Source organism: Trachypithecus francoisi, unplaced genomic scaffold (assembly GCF_009764315.1).
Source record: "Trachypithecus francoisi isolate TF-2019V2 unplaced genomic scaffold, Tfra_2.0 Lachesis_group12, whole genome shotgun sequence".
In the NCBI taxonomy this organism is placed as follows: Eukaryota; Metazoa; Chordata; class Mammalia; order Primates; family Cercopithecidae; genus Trachypithecus; species Trachypithecus francoisi.
In genome coordinates this window covers 18,278,928-18,302,135 of record NW_022681457.1, presented here as the reverse complement: position 1 = coordinate 18,302,135, position 23,208 = coordinate 18,278,928, and the positions used below count along the sequence as shown (strand labels likewise).

Genomic DNA, 23,208 nt, shown 5'->3' with positions numbered 1-23,208 from the left:
TGTCCCATTTTATAGATAAGGACACTGAGTCACAGAGAAGTTAAGTAACTTGACATGCACAGGGTAGTCAAAATGAAATAAAAGAAGTTGATGGATTCAAGATTTGTTTCGGAGGAAAACAGCAATCACTGGATCAGCTGTGGGGAGTGAGATGTGAGGGAAAGAGAAGAATCTAGGACAACATGGAGGTTATTTGCTGTTCCCATCATTGTTGATATTAAAATAGGTGAAGTGCTTGGCACACAATCAGTGCAAGACAAGAAGGATCCTTCCTGAAAAGTCTTTGAGCTTGTTTTCTACTTAATAACAGCAACAGCAAAAAGCATATCATTGTGCCTTTGTACATGTATGACAGAATCACTTAAGGCTAGCTGTAAAATTGTTTGCAACTACAGTGCTCTTTCCTGAATGGCTGCACTTCAGGTAATTAAGACTGGTGCAGACCTGACCTGATTGACCAACAACAAAACAGCCTCCTTGTAGTGATATTCAAGAGGTGAAAGCAGGCCAGGAAATCCCAGCATGCTGGGATAAATTGAATCGCTACAGGAAAGAATGAAGAGAAGGAATTTTTTTGAAGCCTGTGTCCTGCCTGTGGAGTTTCAGAACCAGAACTTTGAGGTAGTTTCAGCTTAAGCCACTTCAATAATTTCTTATTATCCCTTTTTAATTGGACTTCAGGGGACACAACAGGGCCACTGATTGCCTGCTTTTCATGAGGAGCAGTGAATTTACTGAGTTTTTCTCTTCTTTCTTGTTTTCAAATATTCCTCCTCAAAGAAAAAAAAAAAAAACTCACCTATAACTTCTATTTATTGAGCACTTTCCATAGATAAAGACTTGTACCTTATGTCCACGCTCTCATTTTAAAACTCCCAGCTACAACCACCCATGAGGTACAGTAAGTGCTTTGTGCACTCGCTGACCAGAGAGTCAGGTGAAGGCTTTTAGGGTGATGCAACTGGATCAGCAGCACCAGGGCTTACCTAGTCAGCCTGGCTCCAGAACACAGTCTCTCAACTACCACCCCAGGCTGCCTTACTGAGGATTCAAAGAACACTTTACCTACAACAAAAGAGGGCAAGGCTTAATAGACTCATGGCCTGCTCTACACATTGAGCCTGGATATGCTTTGGGCAGGAGTTCTTGAACTCCTGCCTTAGGATTTCATTTTCTGTGCAGAGGGATCTATGTGAGGGAGGCTAGCCTAGGGTAGAGCTAAAATATGAAAGGTTTTGGAACCAAGCCTTGCTTTTTCTCTTCAGTGGCATTCAGATGATAAGCCAGAAAAGTCACGATTGAGAAAGAAACCAGACAATCACAAGTTGCACACTTGGGGCCTAGTTTTGTACATAGGTATATTCAGTAAGGTTGAATAGAAACTACTGTTTGAGTATGACCGCATGCTGAGCACTGCTTAGCCCTTTTATATCTGTTAGACTCATTCTAGACCAATGACTATCTTAGGAGACAATACTAATTTTCACCTATAAAATGGCAATATTATTCATAGTATTTGTATATTGAACATTGAATATTAGTATTAGGATATTGAATATACACAATATTAGTATTGTCATTTTATAGGTGAGAAACCGTGGCTTGCCCTGTTTCAGAGTTTATCTGGGATGTGAACTCAGGACCAAATTAAAGATTTTCTTCTATGTTATCCTGACTCAGTCAGAATTTTTCCACCATGAAGTGTTTTTGGAGATACCTATTAGACTGTAAATTCCACGAGAGAAGGATCATACATATTTTTCACCTTTATATGTATAGGACCTAGCAAATAGCGGGCATGAAAGCAATAATTATTGAATGACTAACTGAGTGATGGTCCAGTGGAATAACAGATAAACAAAATGATGGGGAGAAGGATGGATGGACAGAATGATATCATCTCTCATTAACTTTTATGTAAATAAAGAAAACATTTCAAAATTCTGTTCTCTATACATTTCACCTTGGTTTGCATGTCCAATATTATATCCATCTAATATTGAAGCTAAATAATTAGGACAATCTGAGCATTTCCTTTGCCCTTGCATTTTAGGTAAGGGCTACTGCCATGTGAGAGTGGGGACTCATGTGAGATCCTATTTCCTCAGCTCCTTCTTGGTCTAATGTTCAACTCCAAGTGACACCGTAACAAGAAGCTTGTTCTGATTATTTTAGCTCACATGAGAGGCACTCTCTTTTCTTCTCTCCTATTCTTTGGACTCATTAGTTTTTGAATTAAATATTTGTTTAATTAAACTAATCATTGAGCTCTTAGCATCCATTTTATTTTTGGAATAAAATTCAAAAATGTACTTTTCCCAGGGCCAAGAATATCCTTCCTTATACTTCTTTATACCTATATATATTCTTACAGATTCCTTATAGGTTTTGGTCATTGATTATTCTCCAAACTCCTCTCCTAAGCCCTCTCACCCTTGTTTCCTCTCTTCCACCCATGTACTAACCTTTGGCTAATCCTCAAACACAACAAGCTTCCCTGATCTATCAGAAGTACTTACATTTTCCTGTGTGTGTCATCATCTCCCAGATCATCACCTGATGGCTCCTTCTTATGCAGAATTCATTTTTTATTTATTCATTCAATAATTATTGAACTGCAACTACGTGCCAGCCATTTTTCTAGATGCTGGAAACGCAGCAGGAAATGAACACAAAGTATCTGTCCTCATTAAGTATGTATTTTAGTTGGGGAGAAAAACAAATAACAAATATGATATAAGGCAGTGATGTATGCTGAAATGTCAGCTTTCCTGGCTATAGCACATGTTCCCTCACCCAAGATGCTATCTATTTCATATATGATTCTGCTTTATTTTTCTGTTTTTTTAATGAATGCTTTGGATGATAATATTCATTTGACTTATTTCTTTTTTATGTTTTTTTTAGACCATGAGAACCCTGAATTTAAGGATCTTGATTGTTATTTATTTTTATATTCTAGAACAGTACCTGACAGAGAGGGGGAGCTCAATGAGAAAAATTAATGATGTGACTTCATCTACCTGTCTGAGTTCCCAGTGTTTCTGTACGAGCATCAGAGAAGGATATAAACATAAAAACAATTGCTAACTGGAAGCCTACAATGTACCAGACACTGGATGAGGCAATGGGTACTGAGCAGCAAGTGATATTCAAGATCCCAGAGCAAGAGAGAAAAAAATTAAACTAGTTTCAAAGAGTAACAAAGTAATTTCAAGACTATGACAGTGACTGAGAAGGGTATACAACAAGTATTGTGGTATACAGAAATAGGTGGGGAGGAGGGCTGTTTGGGAAAGAAGGCTGAAGAAGGGCCTTGCCAAAGGGGACAGAGGTTAGACCTGGTGGTTGAAAAAAAGTTGGTCATACAGAAAGCATTCCATGTAGCAGGAGCAACCTTTGCCAAGTCTTCGAGGTAGTAGAGAGCATTGCATCCTTGTAAAATAGACAGGAGACCAGTGTGGTTGGAGAGTGATGAGTGAGGAAAAGAATGGTAGTACAGGACCTTGGAGACATGCAGAGGGATGAGATCATAAAGGTGGGGAGCATAGTGGTTCTCTTTTAAAAAATTATTAAAAACCATAGGACACCTCTAGAAAGTCTGAAGCAGGAATGTGACAAGGTCTGAATTATATTTTGAGAAGATCGTCTTGGCTACTGTGTGGAGAATAGACTATAGAAGGGCCATGGATAATGACAATCAGAATTTTAGGAGAAAAAATAATGAATTTGCACAGAGGATGTTGGTGATAAGGTCATTATAAGCAGATGAATCATGTGGACAAAAGCAAAGAGGCAGGAAACAGCCTCATGTGTTCAAGAGCTATGGGTAATTTGACATGATTAGAGTGTGTAGTGGTAAGGTGTATATGGGGAAGAGGGCATACAGCATTTAATAGTTTTTCAATAAATGTTGGCTGAAGAACAGAATGGACTTAGACGGCACTCGGCTTAAGACTCAATCAAATCCAGTCTATGTTTTTAATTTTCTGTTTGCCTGGGTGTATCTCGTTTCCCTGTCTAAATTATAAATTCTTCAAAAGCAGAGAGATAGTCTAATATTTCTTTCTTACCAGCTGCATAATTAAAATGTGTTTAAATTGAATGAATTAAAAATTAGAAGATTCATGGAGTATGTTACATGAAGTTAAGGGCATTGATTTGGGAGTCAGATAACCTTGGATTCACATTTTGAGCTCCACACACTAGCTGTGTGATCCTGGGAAAGTTATTTGATATCTCTGGGCCTTCTATTTTCTAATATGGGAAGTGGTGAAATCAAATCCTTCCCCCTAGGGATGTTGTGAGGATTGAGATAAATATCTCTAATTCAGCAAAGTAGAATTCGAATGTTATAAGCTCTTAATAAATGGCAGAGATTTGTTGTTTGTTTGTAATAGCAGGGTTTGTCTGTATCAAGGCCGAATACTGTAGGTGGCAGAACAGGCAGTTGGGAGACCAGACTCCTAGTTAAAAGCCTGCCACTAGTTCAGAGGGTGACCTCACTTCCCTCTCTGTAAAACAAATGGGGTTAGATATTATAGTGCACCTCAAAGAAGACACTCTGAAATTTGAAACAAAGATATTGTAAAAATTTGACTTTAGTGATCCAAATGAGGGCTTGTGGTCATTTTGTTTCATGCTGCTGAAGTTGCCACTGGTTTATTAAGAATCTGCTTTATCAGATCTTGTTCCTAGATGAATGGGAAAAAAAAAAAGTCTGCTTTAGTAGTTGTGTGACTTCCTAAAAACACTTAGAAGACAAAGTGCTTTTAGAAAGTCATTCCCAGGGGGCGGAGCAAGATGGTCGAATAGGAACAGCTCCAGTCTCCAACTCCCAGCGCGAGCGACACAGAAGACCGGTGATTTCTGCATTTTCAACTGAGGTACTGGGGTCATCTCACTAGGGAGTGCCGGACAATCGGTGCTGGTCAGCTGCTGCAGCCCGACCAGCGAGAGCTGAAGCAGGGCGAGGCATCGCCTCACCTGGGAAGCTCAAGAGGGAAGGGAATCCCTTTTCCTAGCCAGGGGAACTGAGACACACAACACCTGGAAAATCGGGTAACTCCCACCCCAATACTGCTCTTTAAGCAAACGGGCACACCAGGAGAATATATCCCACACCTGGCTGGGAGGGTCCCACGCCCACAGAGCCTCCCTCATTGCTAACACAGCAGTCTGCGATCTAACCGCAAGGCAGCAACGAGGCTGGGGGAGGGCGCCTGCCATTGCTGAGGCGTAAGTAGGTAAACAAAGCCACTGGGAAGCTCGAACTGGGTGGAGCTCACAGCAGCTCAAGGAAACCTGCCTGTCTCTGTAGACTCCACCTCTGGGGACAGGGCACAGCTAAACAACAACAACAAAAAAGCAGCAGAACCTCTGCAGACACAAATGACTCTGTCTGACAGCTTTGAAGAGAGCAGTGGATCTCCCAACACAGAGGTTGAGATCTGAGAAGGGACAGACTGCCTGCTCAAGTGGGTCCCTGACCCCTGAGTAGCCTAACTGGGAGACATCCCCCACTAGGGCAGTCTGACACCCCACACCTCACAGGGTGGAATACACCCCTGAGAGGAAGCTTCCAAAGAAAGAATCAGACAGGTACACTCGCTGTTCAGCAATATTCTATCTTCTGCAACCTCTGCTGCTGATACCCAGGCAAACAGGGTCTGGAGTGGACCTCAAGCAATCTCCAACAGACCTATAGCTGTGGGTCCTGACTGTCAGAAGGAAAACTATCAAACAGGAAGGACACCTATACCAAAACCCCATCAGTACGTCACCATCATCAAAGACCAGAGACAGATAAAACCACAAAGATGGGGAAAAAGCAGGGCAGAAAAGCTAGAAATTCAAAAAATAAGAGTGCATCTCCCCCTGCAAAGGAGCGCAGCTCATCGACAGCAACGGATCAAAGCTGGTCAGAGAATGACTTTGACGAGATGAGAGAAGAAGGCTTCAGTCCATCAAACTTCTCAGAGCTAAAGGAGGAATTACATACCCAGCGCAAAGAAACTAAAAATCTTGAAAAAAGAGTGGAAGAATTGACAGCTAGAGTAATTAATGCAGAGAAGGTCATAAACGAAATGACAGAGATGAAAACCATGACACGAGAAATACGTGAAATGCACAAGCTTCAGTAACCGACTCGATCAACTGGAAGAAAGAGTATCAGCGATTGAGGATCAAATGAATGAAATGAAGCGAGAAGAGAAACCAAAAGAAAAAAGAAGAAAAAGAAATGAACAAAGCCTGCAAGAAGTGTGGGATTATGTAAAAAGACCAAATCTATGTCTGATTGGGGTGCCTGAAAGTGAGGGGGGGAAAATGGAACCAAGTTGGAAAACACTCTTCAGGATATCATCCAGGAGAACTTCCCCAACCTAGTAGGGCAGGCCAAGCATTCAAATTCAGGAAATACAGAGAACGCCACAAAGATACTCCTTGAGAAGAGCAACTCCAAGACACATAATTGCCAGATTCACCAAAGTTGAAATGAAGGAAAAAATCTTAAGGGCAGCCAGAGAGAAAGGTCGGGTTGCCCACAAAGGGAAGCCCATCAGACTAACAGCAGATCTCTCGGCAGAAACTCTACAAGCCAGAAGAGAGTGGGGGCCAATATTCAACGTTCTTAAAGAAAAGAATTTTCAACCCAGAATTTCATATCCAGCCAAACTAAGTTTCATAAGTGAAGGAAAAATAAAATCCTTTACAGATAAGCAAATGCTTAGAGATTTTGTCACCACCAGGCCTGCCTTACGAGAGACCCTGAAGGAAGCACTAAACATGGAAAGGAACAACCGGTACCAGCCATTGCAAAAACATGCCAAAATGTAAAGACCATCGAGGCTAGGAAGAAACTACATCAGCTAATGAGCAAAATAACAAGTTAATATCATAATGGCAGGATCAAGTTCACACATAACAATATTAACCTTAAATGTAAATGGACTAAATGCTCCAATTAAAAGACACAGACTGGCAAGCTGGATAAAGAGTCAAGACCCATAGTCTGCTGTATTCAGGAGACCCATCTCACATGCAGAGACATACATAGGCTCAAAATAAAGGGATGGAGGAAGATCTACCAAGCAAATGGAGAACAAAAAAAAGCAGGGGTTGCAATTCTAGTCTCTGATAAAACAGACTTTAAACCATCAAAGATCAAAAGAGACAAAGAAGGCCATTACATAATGGTAAAGGGATCAATTCAACAGGAAGGGCTAACTATCCTAAATATATATGCACCCAATACAGGAGCACCCAGATTCATAAAGCAAGTCCTTAGACACTTACAAAGACACTTAGACTCCCATACAATAATAATGGGAGACTTCAACACTCCACTGTCAACATTAGACAGATCAACGAGACAGAAAGTTAACAAGGATATCCAGGAATTGAACTCATCTCTGCACCAAGCGGACCTAATAGACATCTATAGAACTCTCCACCCCAAATCAACAGAATATACATTCTTCTCAGCACCAAATCGCACGTATTCCAAAATTGACCACATAATTGGAAGTAAAGCACTCCTCAGCAAATGTACAAGAACGAAATTATAACAAACTGTCTCTCAGACCACAGTGCAATCAAACTAGAACTCAGGACTAAGAAACTCAATCAAAACCACTCAACTACATGGAAACTGAACAACCTGCTCCTGAATGACTACTGGGTACATAACAAAATGAAGGCAGAAATAAAGATGTTCTTTGAAACCAATGAGAACAAAGATACAACATACCAGAATCTCTGGGACACATTTAAAGCAGTGTGTAGAGGGAAATTTATAGCACTAAATGCCCACAAGAGAAAGCAGGAAAGATCTAAAATTGACACTCTAACATCACAATTAAAAGAACTAGAGTGGCAAGAGCAAACACATTCAAAAGCTAGCAGAAGGCAAGAAATAACTCAGATCAGAGCAGAACTGAAGGAGATAGAGACAAAAAAACCTCCAAAAATCAATGAATCCAGGAGTTGGTTTTTTGAAAAGATCAACAAAATTGACAGACTGCTAGCAAGACTAATAAAGAAGAAAAGAGAGAGGAATCAAATAGATGCAATAAAAAATGATAAAGGGGATATTACCACCAACCCCACAGAAACACAAACTACCATCAGAGAATACTATAAACACCTCTACGCAAATCAACTAGAAAATCTAGAAGAAACGGATAATTTCCTGGACACTTACACTCTTCCAAGACTAAACCAGGAAGAAGTTGAATCCCTGAATAGACCAATAGTAGGCTCTGAAATTGAGGCAATAATTAATAGCCTACCAACCAAAAAAAGTCCAGGACCAGATGGATTCACAGCTGAATTTTACCAGAGGTACAAGGAGGAGCTGGTACCATTCCTTCTGAAACTATTCCAATCAATAGAAAAAGAGGGAATCCTCCCTAACTCATTTTATGAGGCCAACATCATCCTGATACCAAAGCCTGGCAGAGACACAACAAAAAAAGAGAATTTTAGACCAACATCCCTGATGAACATCGATGCAAAAATCCTCAATAAAATACTGGCAAACCGGATTCAGCAGCACATCAAAAAGCTTATCCACCATGATCAAGTGGGCTTCATCCCTGGGATGCAAGGCTGGTTCAACATTCGCAAATCAATAAACATAATCCAGCATATAAACAGAACCAAAGACAAGAACCACATGATTATCTCAATAGATGCAGAAAAGGCTTTTGACAAAATTCAACAGCCCTTCATGCTAAAAACGCTCAATAAATTTGGTATTGATGGAACGTACCTCAAAATAATAAGAGCTATTTATGACAAACCCACAGCTAATATCATACTGAATAGGCAAAAACTGGAAAAATTCCCTTTGAAAACTGGCACAAGACAGGGATGCCCTCTCTCACCACTCCTATTCAACATAGTGTTGGAAGTTCTGGCTAGGGCAATCAGGCAAGAGAAAGAAATCAAGGGTATTCAGATAGGAAAAGAAGAAGTCAAATTGTCCCTGTTTGCAGATGACATGATTGTATATTTAGAAAACCCCATTGTCTCAGCCCAAAATCTCCTTAAGCTGATAAGCAACTTCGGCAAAGTCTCAGGATACAAAATTAATGTGCAAAAATCACAAGCATTCTTATACACCAGTAACAGACAAACAGAGAGCCAAATCAGGAATGAACTTCCATTCACAATTGCTTCAAAGAGAATAAAATACCTAGGAATCCAACTTACAAGGGATGTAAAGGACCTCTTCAAGGAGAACTACAAACCACTGCTCAGTGAAATCAAAGAGGACACAAACAAATGGAAGAACATACCATGCTCACGGACAGGAAGAATCAATATGGTGAAAATGGCCATACTGCCCAAGGTGATTTATAGATTCAATGCCATCCCCATCAAGCTACCAATGAGTTTCTTCACAGAATTGGAAAAAACTGCTTTAAAGTTCATATGGAACCAAAAAAGAGCCCACATTGCCAAGACAATCCTAAGTCAAAAGAACAAAGCTGGAGGCATCACGCTACCTGACTTCAAACTCTACTACAAGGCTACAGTGACCAAAACAGCATGGTACTGGTACCAAAACAGAGATATAGACCAATGGAACAGAACAGAGTCCTCAGAAATAATACCACACATCTACAGCCATCTGATCTTTGACAAACCTGACAAAAACAAGAAATGGGGAAAGGATTCCCTATTTAATAAATGGTGCTGGGAAAATTGGCTAGCCATAAGTAGAAAGCTGAAACTGGATCCTTTCCTTGCTCCTTATACGAAAATTAATTCAAGATGGATTAGAGAGTTAAATGTTAGACCTAATACCATAAAAAACCTAGAAGAAAACCTAGGTAGTACCATTCAGGACATAGGCATGGGCAAGGACTTCATGTCTAAAACACCAAAAGCAACGGCAGCAAAAGCCAAAATTGACAAATGGGATCTCATTAAACTAAAGAGCTTCTGCACAGCAAAAGAAACTACCATCAGAGTGAAGAGGCAACCTACAGAATGGGAGAAAATTTTTGCAATCTACTCATCTGACAAAGGGCTAATATCCAGAATCTACAAAGAACTCAAACAAATATACAAGAAAAAAACAAACAACCCCATCAAAAAGTGGGCAAAGGATATGAACAGACATTTCTCAGAAGAAGACATTCATACAGCCAACAGACACATGAAAAAATGCTCATCATCACTCGCCATCAGAGAAATGCAAATCAAAACCACATGAGATACCATCTCACACCAGTTAGAATGGCAATCATTAAAAAGTCAGGAAACAACAGGTGTTGGAGAGGATGTGGAGAAATAGGAACACTTTTACACTGTTGGTGGGATTGTAAATTAGTTCAACCATTATGGAAAACAGTATGGCAATCCTCAAGGATCTAGAACTAGATGTACCATATGACCCAGCCATCCCACTACTGGGTATATACCCAAAGGATTATAAATCATGCTGCTATAAAGACACATGCACACGTATGTTTATTGCGGCACTATTCACAATAGCACAGACTTGGAATCAACCCAAATGTCCATCAGTGACAGACTGGATTAAGAAAATGTGGCACATATACACCATGGAATACTATGCAGCCATAAAAAAGGATGAATTTGCGTCCTTTGTAGGGACATGGATGCAGCTGGAAACCATCATCCTTAGCAAACTATCACAAGAAGAGAAAACCAAACACTGCATGTTCTCACTCATAGGTGGGAACTGAACAATGAGATCACTTGGACTCGGGAAGGGGAACATCACACACCGGGGCCTATCATGGGGAGGGGGAAGTGGGGAGGGATTGCATTGGGAGTTATACATGATATAAATGATGAATTGATGGGTGCTGATGAGTTGATGGGTGCAGCACACCAACATGGCACAAGTATACATATGTAACAAACTGCACATTATGCACATGTACCCTAGAACTTAAAGTATAATAAAAAATAAATAATAAATAAATAAAATAAAATGAAGGTGATGATAATATTAAAAAAAAAAAAAAAAAAAGAAAGTCATTCCCAAATTCACCCTGATCCACTGGTTCCACCTTAACCTCAAATTACAGGTTAAATGGTAATATTTTTCATTTTATAGGTGATCATGTCAGGCACAGATAAGAAAAGGATTTCACCAAAACATTTTCCCCATATAAATAACTAATCCATAAAGAATTGATCTGTGAACTCTTGGGTCAGCCTAACAAAGGTTGGAAAAATATCGTCCAAAACCCACTCACAAGCTCCTTGACCTTCACCATCGTCTGGTGCTTCATTATTTTCATTTTTCAGTTTTCCCTTGGTTCTAGAGTGACTTGCAGTACAGAGGAGAGAATCAATGGACTAGGAATCAGAAGGTCTGGTTTCCAGACCCACCTCTGCTTCTTAGCAGTGCTATCTTGGACAAGTTACTGAATATCTCCAAGCCTCCGTTTCCTCATCTGTAAAATGCCTCATACTGCTACTGAGAGGATTATATGAGATAACATATATAAAATTAACATGAATATAGTTTGTCCAAAGAGTGAATAATAGCATGTAACTTAATGAATGAGAAATCTGAGCGCTTCTCTTTTATATCACTAGCAGACATACTTTTCTCCCATTATGTCTCTAGCTAATAATCTGGTCAATCCTTTGGAGTCCTCCTTGCTGTATACTCTGATGACCTCTTTCTTTGATGACTTCCATTACAGTGTGATCTATTCATGCCATATTTGACTTTAACCAGTACATTCCCTGTGTAAAATGGTATACAGCATAATGGTTAAGACTTCAGATTCTAGATTCAAATATCTGGCTTCTTATCTCTGCTGCTAACTACTCTGTGAGTTTGGATCATACTTCTGTTTCTTCATCTGATTATGGAAAGAATAATAGTATGTATTTCATAAAGTAAAGGATTGATACATGTAATTGAAGCAGTGCTTGACAGGTAATAATTGTCAGCTGTTATTATTATTTACATGCCTTCCCATGCCTGCTTTATGAATGAGATCAGTGGTTTGGCAATGTAGCTTCAGAGTTAAGGCCAGAGGGGATGGCATATTTTGTAAGGTAATCAGCACTTTAATAACATTTACTTGGTGATCATGGTTTTGTGGTCCTTTGTAGAAATAACTGGGTTATATATACATGAATAGGAAAAAGAAATACCTAGTGCCCAGGGCTGAGAGAAGCTCTATTTGTTGTATGTTGTTGTAGTAGAAGTCATAGTAGAATTGGTCAGTGGATTAGTCAGGGTTCTCTAGAAGGACAGGACTAATAGGGTAGATGTATATATAAAGGAGAGTTTATTAAGGAGTATTGACTCACATGATCACAAGGTGAAGTCCCACAATGGGCCATCTGCAAGCTAAGGAGCAAGGAAATCAGTCCGAATTCTAAAACCTCGAAAGAATCCCTACTCTTTGAAGGTTGACAGTGCAGCCTTCAGTCTGTAGTCGAAGGTCTGAGAGCCCTGGCAAACCACTGGTTTAAGTCCAAGAGTCCAAAAGCTGAAGAACTTGGAGTCCAATGTTTGAGGACAGGAAGCATCCAGCACAGGAGAAAGACAGAGGCCAGAAGACTCAGGCAGTCTAGTCTTTCTATGTTTTTCTGCCTGCTTTTATTCTAGTTGCATTAGCAGCTGATTAGATTGTGCCCACCCAGATTGAGGGTGGGTCTGCCTCTCCCAGTGCATTGACTCAAATGTTAATCCCCTTTGGCAACACCCTTACAGACACACCCTGGAACAATACTTTGCATCCTTCAATCCAATCAAGTCGACACTCAATATTAACCATCACAGTAAGGTTATGGTACATGTGGTGGTAGGATTATGTGTATGTATGTATACATGTATGTGTATATATGTCAACACATATACATGTAAATGAAAATATATATTACATAAAAAGATGTATATGTATGCACACATATGTGTGCTGCAAAATGGTAGAAGCAGGAGAACTAGTGGTGGAGGTGGTGGTAGAATTTGAAGCACAAGTAGTGGAATAGTAAAAGGGAAAATAGTATAAAAGTGAAAGTGGAAGTAGTAGTAGCGGAAGCAGAAGTAACAAACACTTTATGCCAAGCACTACACTAAGCATGGCATAAATTATATCATTTCATTCTCATATAAAGAGGATTAAAGGGTGAAGAGACTTAGGTCAAACCAGCCACCCACGGTCACAGCCTGGTAGAGCTGAGGTTCACTGCCACCTCTGTCTTTCTGAAGCCTATGTTTCTCTGAATCATTCTGCTCTACTGATTCATTGATTGTTCATCTCTAACCATTATCTAATATGTATACAAAACAAGTTTTAGTAGCTCATGAAGACAATCCCTTCAAATTCATCATATATTTTTGTGAACCTAGCACAAATGAATTTTGAGATCCATTTTATTTAGCATGGATGTCACTTTTAAAAGTTTAATCACCAATCATTTTATTCAAGGGAAGGATTTCTTAGGGTGAAGGGCTATGAGTAGAGTATTCTTACTTTACGTATTTATTGGAAATTGAAATTGACCCAGTTTGGGACTTTGGACAATTGAGAAATCAGATGGTGTCACACTCTCTTGTCACCAGGAACCTGTAGAATATTACACAGAGCAAATGCTGACTAAGCTACTCCTGTTCATCCTGTCTCCAAAATGCATGTCCCATTTAAATAATAAGTGGAAGAAACTGTTTTTTCAACCTAACAAAATAATTATAGAAGTATGGCTAACAGGTTTTTTTGCTGTTCAAGTCTCAATCTTTCTACTTAATGTAAGCTCTTCTTTAGATATTCTAGAACTTTCTTGCAATGAACTTTTTGAGTCATCATCTTGCAGTGTGGCACAGGAGAAGACAAGAAAGGAAATTCGCCTGTCAGGCATTTTCCACATTATGATTCAGTTATTCCCACACTAAACCTTCACAGTGACTCTATGAGGAAATGAAGGCTCTGAGAACCCAAATGACTGCTCAAGACCACACAATGAGAAGTGCATATAATGAATCTATGTACAGTGTCTAACACATGGTAAACCCTCAAGAAATAGTAGCTATTAGTGTGATTAATAATCTCACTGTTTGACCAAGTGGACAGGTGTTTGAATGAGGTGCATGAGCCACTTCTCTTTTTTTTTTTTTTTTTTTGAGGCGGAGTCTTGCTCTGTCGCCCAGGCTGGAGTGCAGTGGCCGGATCTCAGCTCACTGCAAGCTCCGCCTCCCGGTTTACGCCATTCTCCTGCCTCAGCCTCCCGAGTAGCTGGGACTACAGGCGCCCGCCACCACGCCCGGCTAGTTTTTTGTATTTTTTAGTAGAGACGGGGTTTCACCGTGTTAGCCAGGATGGTCTCGATCTGCTGACCTCGTGATCCGCCCGTCTCGGCATCCCAAAGTGCTGGGATTACAGGCGTGAGCCACCGCGCCCGGCGGAGCCACTTCTCTAGAGCATACAGCCTAATACAGGTTAACTAATTATTCTCCAAAGGACAATGAGGGATTCTGCGGGGGCCTTTCAGGGCTGTGGACCAGAGGCAGACATGGCAAGTGGAAACAACCGTGAGAGGTCACTTGTCCATGCTTTAGCTAGAGAGATCCCATTTGTTTAACCATTTATTTTGAAGACAGGATTTCCAAGAGTCCAAACAAAATTAGAAATTTTCTGGTTTTGTAATTTTCTGCATTTAAGGAGCTGTTTTTGCTTCTTGACACAGATAATGTTGAAGATATCACTAAGAAACATTAATGTTTTATAATGTAGTATACAAATAACTGGAGGTTTTCTGTAAGAAAGTAAGAAAAGTTAGAAACCTGATGCTATGCCACTAATAAAAAAATTTACAAGATGTAAACCTCAAAACTTACCATTTTAAAAATACAATATTTCTGTCCTCTAGTACACTAATATTACTAGCACACTTTTGTGGAATGCTTATGTGCAGAGGGCAAATATTTCATTCAATATCTATAATACACCTTTAAAGTAGATTTTATTATAACTGTTTTTATAAGGCAGGAAATGGAGGCTTAAGGTATTTACCCAGTACTTTATAACTAGAATGTAGGGGAGAGCTAGGATTCAAATTCAGATCTGTTTAACCCCACGTTCCAGATCTGTCTCATATTCTGTGCTGCCTCCCAGTAGTTTCTATAGTCCTATAGACACATTTTTCATAAATGTGGAAATAAAGAAGTTGAAGCATAGATTTGAATCATAGAGTTATTTCTTCTCTCCAATCCAAGTTCTTTATATTGATCCACATTGTATAAAATCAAGGTGGATCTCAGATCTAGTTTTAATGGACCATGGATAAAGGTAAAAGACATTCTCAGGTAGCAAAAAGAGGAGGTTAAAATACATCTGTAACCTTCTTTTTTCCTCTTAACAATAAACCCAGCACTGATTCTCTGTAAAGACAGTTGATCCTAAAGATGCCTTTTTGGAAACTTTGGTAAAATTTTCTTTATAATTATCTGAAATGAGATATTTATGCTTTTTTTTTTTTAATTTTTGAGACGGAGTCTTGCTCTGTCACCCAGGCTGGAGTGCAGTGGCCGGATCTCAGCTCACTGCAAGCTCCGCCTCCCGGGTTCACGCCATTCTCCTGCCTCGGCCTCCCGAGGAGCTGGGACTACAGGCGCCCGCCACCGCGCCCGGCTAGTTTTTTGTATTTTTTAGTAGAGACGGGGTTTCACCATGTTAGCCAGGATGGTCTCGATCTCCTGATCTTGTGATCCGCCCGTCTCGGCCTCCCAAAATTTATGCATTTTTGACCAAAGTAGTCTAAGAAGTTGATTGGACATCTTTCAATTTTTCCCCAAATTGTTTCTTATTAATAAAATTAATTTACCATAGACCAAATGAGATTGTTAGGCTATTGAAGCATGAGGTATATGGCATAGCCCATAATTTAAGAAAGTTTCTCTTTATTACTTTATGAAGAGGGAGGGGAAAAATATGAGAGGAGAAGTCACTTATGCATTGGAGTTTATAATTTTTCTTTTTCAGCAAAATGAACTATTACATTTTTAGAATTATTACAGATAATATACACAAAAGAAAACTAGAAAATATGCAAAGTAGTCAAACAAAGGAGAGAAGACAATTGGGTGGAATGTGCTTTTGATTATAATAAATGAGGGGATAAAAGAACTCTAACTTTTTCACTGTCTATGATAACTAAGTGAATACACATATAAATGAAAACTCAGGAAGACTATCAAAGGCTAAGACTTCATTTGTATTAAGGTGCAGAGGTTATGTGTAATTTTTTCTCTTTGATACTATCCACATTTGCTGTGATGTAGTTGTTATTTTCCATTTGCTCTAGATGCAGCTGAAGTCCCTTCAACTCTAACCTAACCTTTAACCCTAACCCTAACCCTAACTCTAGTCCCCTTCAACTGCATCTATAGCAAATGGAACTACCTCATATCAAATGTGGACAGTACAGAGGAGAAAAAATTATGAATTCACTCCATAATTCCATTTCCCTTTCTCTCTTTGCAGAGGCAATTCCAATCATGAATTTATGAGTGTATCCATTTAGTATATTCTTAGGTTTGAGCTATAAACTCATATATCTGTTAAGGATATAGTTTTTAAATTTTTGTATAAATGACACCTTATGTTATCCTTCTGCAACTTTTTTTTACAAAGCTGTGTTTTCATATTCTATCTGTGTTGATGTATACGTCATTTGTTCATCATAATTACTGTATTGCATTTCATCATATGAACACATCCCAATTTGTTTATGCATTTTGTCACTAAGGGACATGCAGATTGTTGTAAACTTTTACCACTTCAAATAATGCTTCAGTAATCATTCTCCTATATTTGTAGGTAAATATAAGCAAGTTTCTCAAAGCTGTTTACTTAGAAGTAGAATTGCTAAACAACACTAAATAATCAACTTCAGTGGTTACTAGATATTGAAAAATTATTCTCCAAAATGGGTTGTGACAATTCATACTCTCAAAGCAGTTTAAAGATTTCCTGTTTCTCCATGTTCTTACCAAATAAGGTATTATTTTCAAACTGGGATTCTAGCTAATCTGATGAATGTGAACCAAATTTTCATTATCTTGATTTCCATTTCCCTGTTCACTATGAGGTTAGGAGTTTACGTTTATAAGCTACTCAGTTTAACTCTTCTGTGATGACTGGCATATACTTTTGTCCAGTTTTCTATGGGTTTATCTTTTTCTTATTGCCAAAGTTCCTGATAGAGTCTAAATATTGTTTGTTACACTTTACAAATAAGTATCTTATTTGTGGAGGGTAAACTAGTAAAGAAAATGTATCTCCCTGGAATGCTTTTTGGCATATTAAAATAACTTTTTTTCACTTTTATTGAAACAATGTGATTAATTACAATGATATATTTTGTGATATTAAGCCATCCTTGAAGTCTTGGAATAAATTTTAGTTATTCTTGAGTTATTTTTAATACTGATTAATTCATTTTTCAGTATTTAGTGAATTTGGGTTAAAATCTCTGAAGTGAGATTGGGCTATATTTTCTCTTATTCTTTGATCATTTTGTGGTCTTCATATCAAAATTGTATTATCTTCTTTTTTTTTTTTTTTGTTTGATGAAGAGGGTGGGTAAATAAACTCTTTATTTATTTATTTATTTTTATTATACTTTAAGTTCTAGGGTACATGTGCATAACGTTATATCATGTATAACTCCCCAATGCAATCCCTCCCTCCTCCCCCCTCCCCCTGATAGGCCTCAGTGTGTGATGTTCCCCTTCCCGAGTCCAAGTGATCTCATTGTTCAGTTCCCACCTATGAGTGAGAACATGCGGTGTTTGGTTTTCTCTTCTTGTGATAGTTTGCTAAGGATGATAGTTTCCAGCTGCATCCATGTCCCTACAAAGGACGCAAACTCATCCTTTTTGATGGCTGCATAGTATTCCATGGTGTATATGTGCCACATTTTCTTAATCCAGTCTGTCACAGATGGACATTTGGGTTGATTCCAAGTCTTTGCTATTGTGAATAGTGCCGCAATAAACATACGTGTGCATGTGTCTTTGTAGTAGAGTAATTTATAATCCTTTGGGTATATATCCAGTAGTGGGATGGCTGGGTCATATGGTACATCTAGTTCTAGATCCTTGAAGAATCGCCATATTATCTTCTTAAAATGAGTAGCGTAGTTTTTCCTCTTTATATCCTCTAAAACAGTTCATTAAAACTGGTCTATAAAACTATTTGTTAGAGAACAAGAAGAGAGGTGAGTTAGGGTGGAGTTAGGTGCAGGGAAGAGTGTACCTTTTAGCAGTGTACTACTGATAAAAGTTCTTTAATGATTTATTGGCCTATTAGTTTTTGTGTTTCTTTCTCAGTCGGTATGGTAATTTTCTACTTCCCTATAAATTTGCCAATTTTCTCTAAATTTTTAAAGTTACTGGTAGAGAGCTGATCATAACACTGTCTTAGATTTCTGAAAGCCTAAAACTATCTCTAGTTTTGTCTCCTTTCTTATCTCTAATTTGTGTCAGTGTATATTCACTCGTGTGAACCCTTTCTCATTTTCTTCATCAGTCACACTAAAGTTGGTCTAATATTAATATACCTGCTTCAGTTTTCTTTGGTACTATTTGGTTTGTAGGTCTTTTTGATTTTTGACTTGTCTGCTGCTTTTTTTTTTTTTTTTTTTGAGACAAAGTCTCGCTCTGTCCCCCAGGCTGGAGTGCAGTGGCGCCATCTTGGCTCACTGCAAGCTCTGCCTCCCGGGTTGACGCCATTCTCCTGCCTCAGCCTCCTGAGTGACTGGGACTACAGGCACCCGCCACCACGCCCAGCTAATTTTTTTCTTTGTATTTTTTAGTAGAGATGGGGTTTCACAGCATTAGGCAGGATGGTCTCCATCTCCCGATCTCGTGATCCGCCCGCCTCGGCCTCCCAAAGTGTTGGGATTACAGGCGTGAGCCACCACGCCCGACCAATGTATCAATTCAGATACATATACTCAGATATATATCAATTCAGATACTCTTTATTTTAGTGAGATAGCTTAATTCACGTGCATTTATTGCAATCCTTGACCTATTTGAACTTTTCCCAATTAAGATTTACTATGCAATTTCTATAATTGCATTTTTTCTTTCCTTCTTTTTTTAAAAAATTTAAGCTTTCTCATTGCATATTTCCCTTCTACCAGTTTAGAAGTTAAATATTCTATTTCTATTCTTTTTAGTAGTTACAATTAAATTTTGACATCTATAATTTACAAAGTCTAATGTTAATCAACATCTCTATCCTCGTAAATAATGCAAAGACTTGAGAATAATTTTCATAGCCCTCTTCCACTGCTTTCCATATTATTACAGAAAATAATAGTCTTAGCTATTATAATTTGAATATTGACTCCTTTGCATCATTCTCTTTCTTCTTCTTATAATCCTTAATATATGTATGTTGGACTTTCTCATTCTATCCTCCCTGTCTCTTCTTATTAAATATTTTCTGTCTCTTTATCTCTCTATGCTACATTCTGGATAATGTCCTCATATCTAAATAATTCACCAATTCTAGGCCAGTGGCTCATGACTGTAATCCTAGTACTTTTGGGAGGCCAAGGCAGGTGGATCACTTGAGCCCAGGAGTTAGAGACCAGCCTGGGCAATATGGCGAGGCTTCCTTTCTACAAAAACACAAAAAAAATTATCCGGGTGTGGTGGTACACACCTGTAGTCCCAGCTACTCAGGAGGCTGAGGGTGCAGATTGCTTGAGCCTGGGAGATGGAGGCTACAGTGAGCTGAGATTGTGCCACTGCACTCCAGCCTGGGTGATAGGGTGAGACCCTGTCTCAACAAACATATAATAATAATAGTAATAATAATAGTTCACCAATTCCTTCTGCTGTGGCATCTAGTCTACTTTTCAGCTTCTACATTAAATTTTTTATCTTAAGAACTATATTTTATGATCTCTATAACTCCTTTCTCCAAATCTATAGGGCATTCTTTTCCCTTAGTCTCTTGTTTTTACCTAATGGCTTTTATTCTTCACTTTATTTCTCTGAATACTAAAAACATATGTCTTTTAAATTAACGTTCATGTTATTCTATTATTTAGGTCCCTCATTAGTTATACCTTCTGACTATCTTACTGCAGCTCATCTCCTTGTATGGTTTTCAGTTTTCACTATCAGCTTGTTCTGAGTGGGAATTTGTTTTCTTTGGAAACTACAGGTGCCATGGATTGTGGAAGCATCTTTACAGAATAATTTCAGATTTGCCTTTACAAGAGGGATTTGAATTTCAAGCCTCAGTTTTGGCTTTGTGTCTCTGAAATGGACAGATTGTTTATTAAACCCCACCTCTGTATTTGGTGCTGGGTTTTCAAGTTTCTGATTTCTCATTGGTGACTCTTTCAGTTCCTATGGCCATAGTCAGATAGCAAACTTCCAAGCTCATATCCTGGGAGAGTGGACAGATATGTTTAGTACTTGTTTTACAGACGGAACAGCATATTGTAACTCTGGACTTGATGCTGATAGCTCCATTTCAGCTTCCCATTCAGATGAGGCTTATGGTTCAGACTTACCTTCTGACTCAGATATTAAATCCCCAGCTGCCCAGTCATTAAGATTTCTCTTTATCTGGTCTCAATTTCCCTTTGTGTCCCTTGACTGCAGTTCTCACTTGCATCTTTAATTGTGAGTTTCCTCTGTATGTCTGGCACCTGGAGATTTTGCTTTACTGATTTCTATGTGGACTGTATAATCTTTATACAAGTCTTTGCATTGCTATATTTCATCTAGAATTCTTATGCATTTGGAGTAGGGGTGGTGTGCCTCCCATATATGCTTAGGTCACTATATTGGCCAGACATACTTACATTATTTCTATAATGAGGAAAAAATACAAAAAGTTTTCAAAATGTGTTTTTTAAAATGTTACATTTTAAGTAACCTTTTTTTCTCCAGGCTTTTCAACACAGAATTTGAAGAACCACATAATTATGAGGCAACAATTTCATATCTGAGACACTCTGGCAACTCCATTAACCTGTGCACTGCAAAAGAAATTGCTGATCGTAAGTCTGCTAAGCCAATTAATAGTGTAACCCCGTGTGGAATGAAAATGTGTCAAAAATGATATTTTCCCTTTAGCTAACTGTAAGTTTAAAAATGCACAGCCATCCTGCACTACCATCTTATTTCTTTTTCTTTTTTTTCTGTATCTGGTCTCTTAAAAATATAAATAAATCCAGCTGGGCATCAATGCTATCTCACGATAGCTATTGCTGCCTTCCCAGCCTCTTCTTTTCTCCCCTTTACCAATCGACTCAGCTGCTTTGCCTTTTGTAGATATGAGGGAGGGAAAATCAAGATATGACGATTCATTTTTCTTCCTTCTCTTCCTATAGAAACTTCATTTCTTTTCTCCTGGTGTCTTTCTTGAAGTTCCCTGGTTACTTGGTGTGTGGAGAACGAGATAACAGACCATAGGAGTTAGGACCCTGTGTTTGGTCTGAATAGGATCAGGGGATTTATTTGATGGATCTGACCACTGGCTCAGAGCTAAGTCTTCCTGCCTCTGGCATTGCTGACAATGCTCGGGACTTTTTTTGTGAGTTAAGAGACCTTCTCAGGTAAAAAGATGAGGGAGCAGAGATTCATAGCATTTCTACAAGTTGCAACATCCTTGTTTGCCTATAGTATCAGCCAGTTCTCTATAAAAGCATACATTTTAGTGCTGGAATAAACACTAGTATTTAGTGAGCTTGTACTATAGGATACTGTAGTTCTATGTTAGGCTCCCTGTGTACAGCCCTGCTGATAGAGTGGTTTGATCAACCCTAATGTTTGATACAGGAAACTGAACATCGGAAAGATTGAGTTGCATGAGGTCATAAATGTACCATGGAATAGGGTTATAATGTGAAACAGGCTCAGGCTACCTCTAAAGTCTATGCTTTTCCACAAGTTTATTACTACTTCTTATTCAAGGAAGTTTGGCTTCCCTGGAAGCAGGGCTAAAAATAGATCATCCGGTACAACTTCTTCATTGTATGGACCAGAACCCCAAGGCTCTGGGAAAGGAAGTCATTTTCCTGGGAATACATATGTAGGAAGTTCATGTGGTAAGGATCAGGACCTATTGAAATTTCTCTCTTCTCCCTCAAGAAATAAGGGATTGGAGAACTATTAGAAAAACTGCCTCTCTTTTAGACTGGGCGGTCTAGATTCTCCTAAATGGCTTGTAAAATACTAGCCATAGGAAAAGCAGGTCTTGACCCCGCCCGGCACCCCCAAAAGGCAGTGCTGCCCCATACTCAGAGTATATGGGCCCCTTCTTTAGAGCAGGGCTTCTGAGATTCTAGCGTTCATACAAGTTGTGCAGGGATCTTGTTAAAATGTAGATTCTGGTTCAGCAGCTCCTCTACTGTGGTATCTGAGATTCTGTATTTCTAACAAGTTCCTTGGTGATACCAGTGCTGCTGGTCTACAGACCACACTTTGAAAACAAAGTCTGTGGGAACCATTTGGGCCACATTCCAACTATACGCCCTTCTGCAGGGCTAAGAATTCACAGACCCAAAGGGATGCTCCAATCAGAACCTGCTCCTTCTCTCTCTGGACCACGTGACACCCCTAGAATCCACCCCCCTGCAAGTAGCTCATTTCAAGTGAAGTGGACCTCTGTTTCTGGGAAGATGGGACAGATGTACTTTTTTGCTATTGCTCCTGCTAAGTACAGCTAAAAGCTCCAGGCATTATGTATGTAAAACAAACATAAGAAGACTAGATGACTCTGAAAGGTAGAGAGAAGAAGGTAGACCAGTTAGGGACATCAGGCCCCAAGGAAGGATAAGATGGTAAGTTCCCTGGTTTTCTTCTTGCCTCGTATGTGTCAGTTTTGGAGGTAAAAAAGTTAGCAACCCAGAAACACCAGTGGGCACAACAACTTCAGCTGAAGCCTGCTCTTTCTAGCAAAATGACCAGGAAAAGGGCAACTTAGAAAGACAGAAAACCTCTAGACAATAGCTGGTCTACTCCAGCCAAACATCATAGAAAAAAATGGGGCCCACCACCAACAGCAATGCTGAATGGGGGGCCTGGACATCTACCCTCAGCAAGCTGCAATGATGCACCCAACTCCTCCACTGGAGTGATGTCAGAGAAGGCCAGGTAGGGAGCTGGGATTTCCACCCCTGCCAGGTGGTAATAAAATTCCACTTAGTGTCCATAAAGATTATGTGGGG

General features: G+C 39.2%; 1 protein-coding gene across 2 annotated transcripts in view; it reads left to right on the top strand.

Moving 5' to 3' along the window:
- Positions 1-23,208, top strand: part of FYB2 (FYN binding protein 2) — a 111,028-nt gene that overhangs the window by 40,398 nt on the left and 47,422 nt on the right. For both annotated transcript variants that reach the window (XM_033225038.1, XM_033225037.1), the window contains exon 5: positions 20,927-21,036. In XM_033225038.1, coding sequence (XP_033080929.1) covers positions 20,927-21,036 — 110 coding nt within the window. The remainder of the gene's footprint in view (positions 1-20,926; positions 21,037-23,208) is intronic.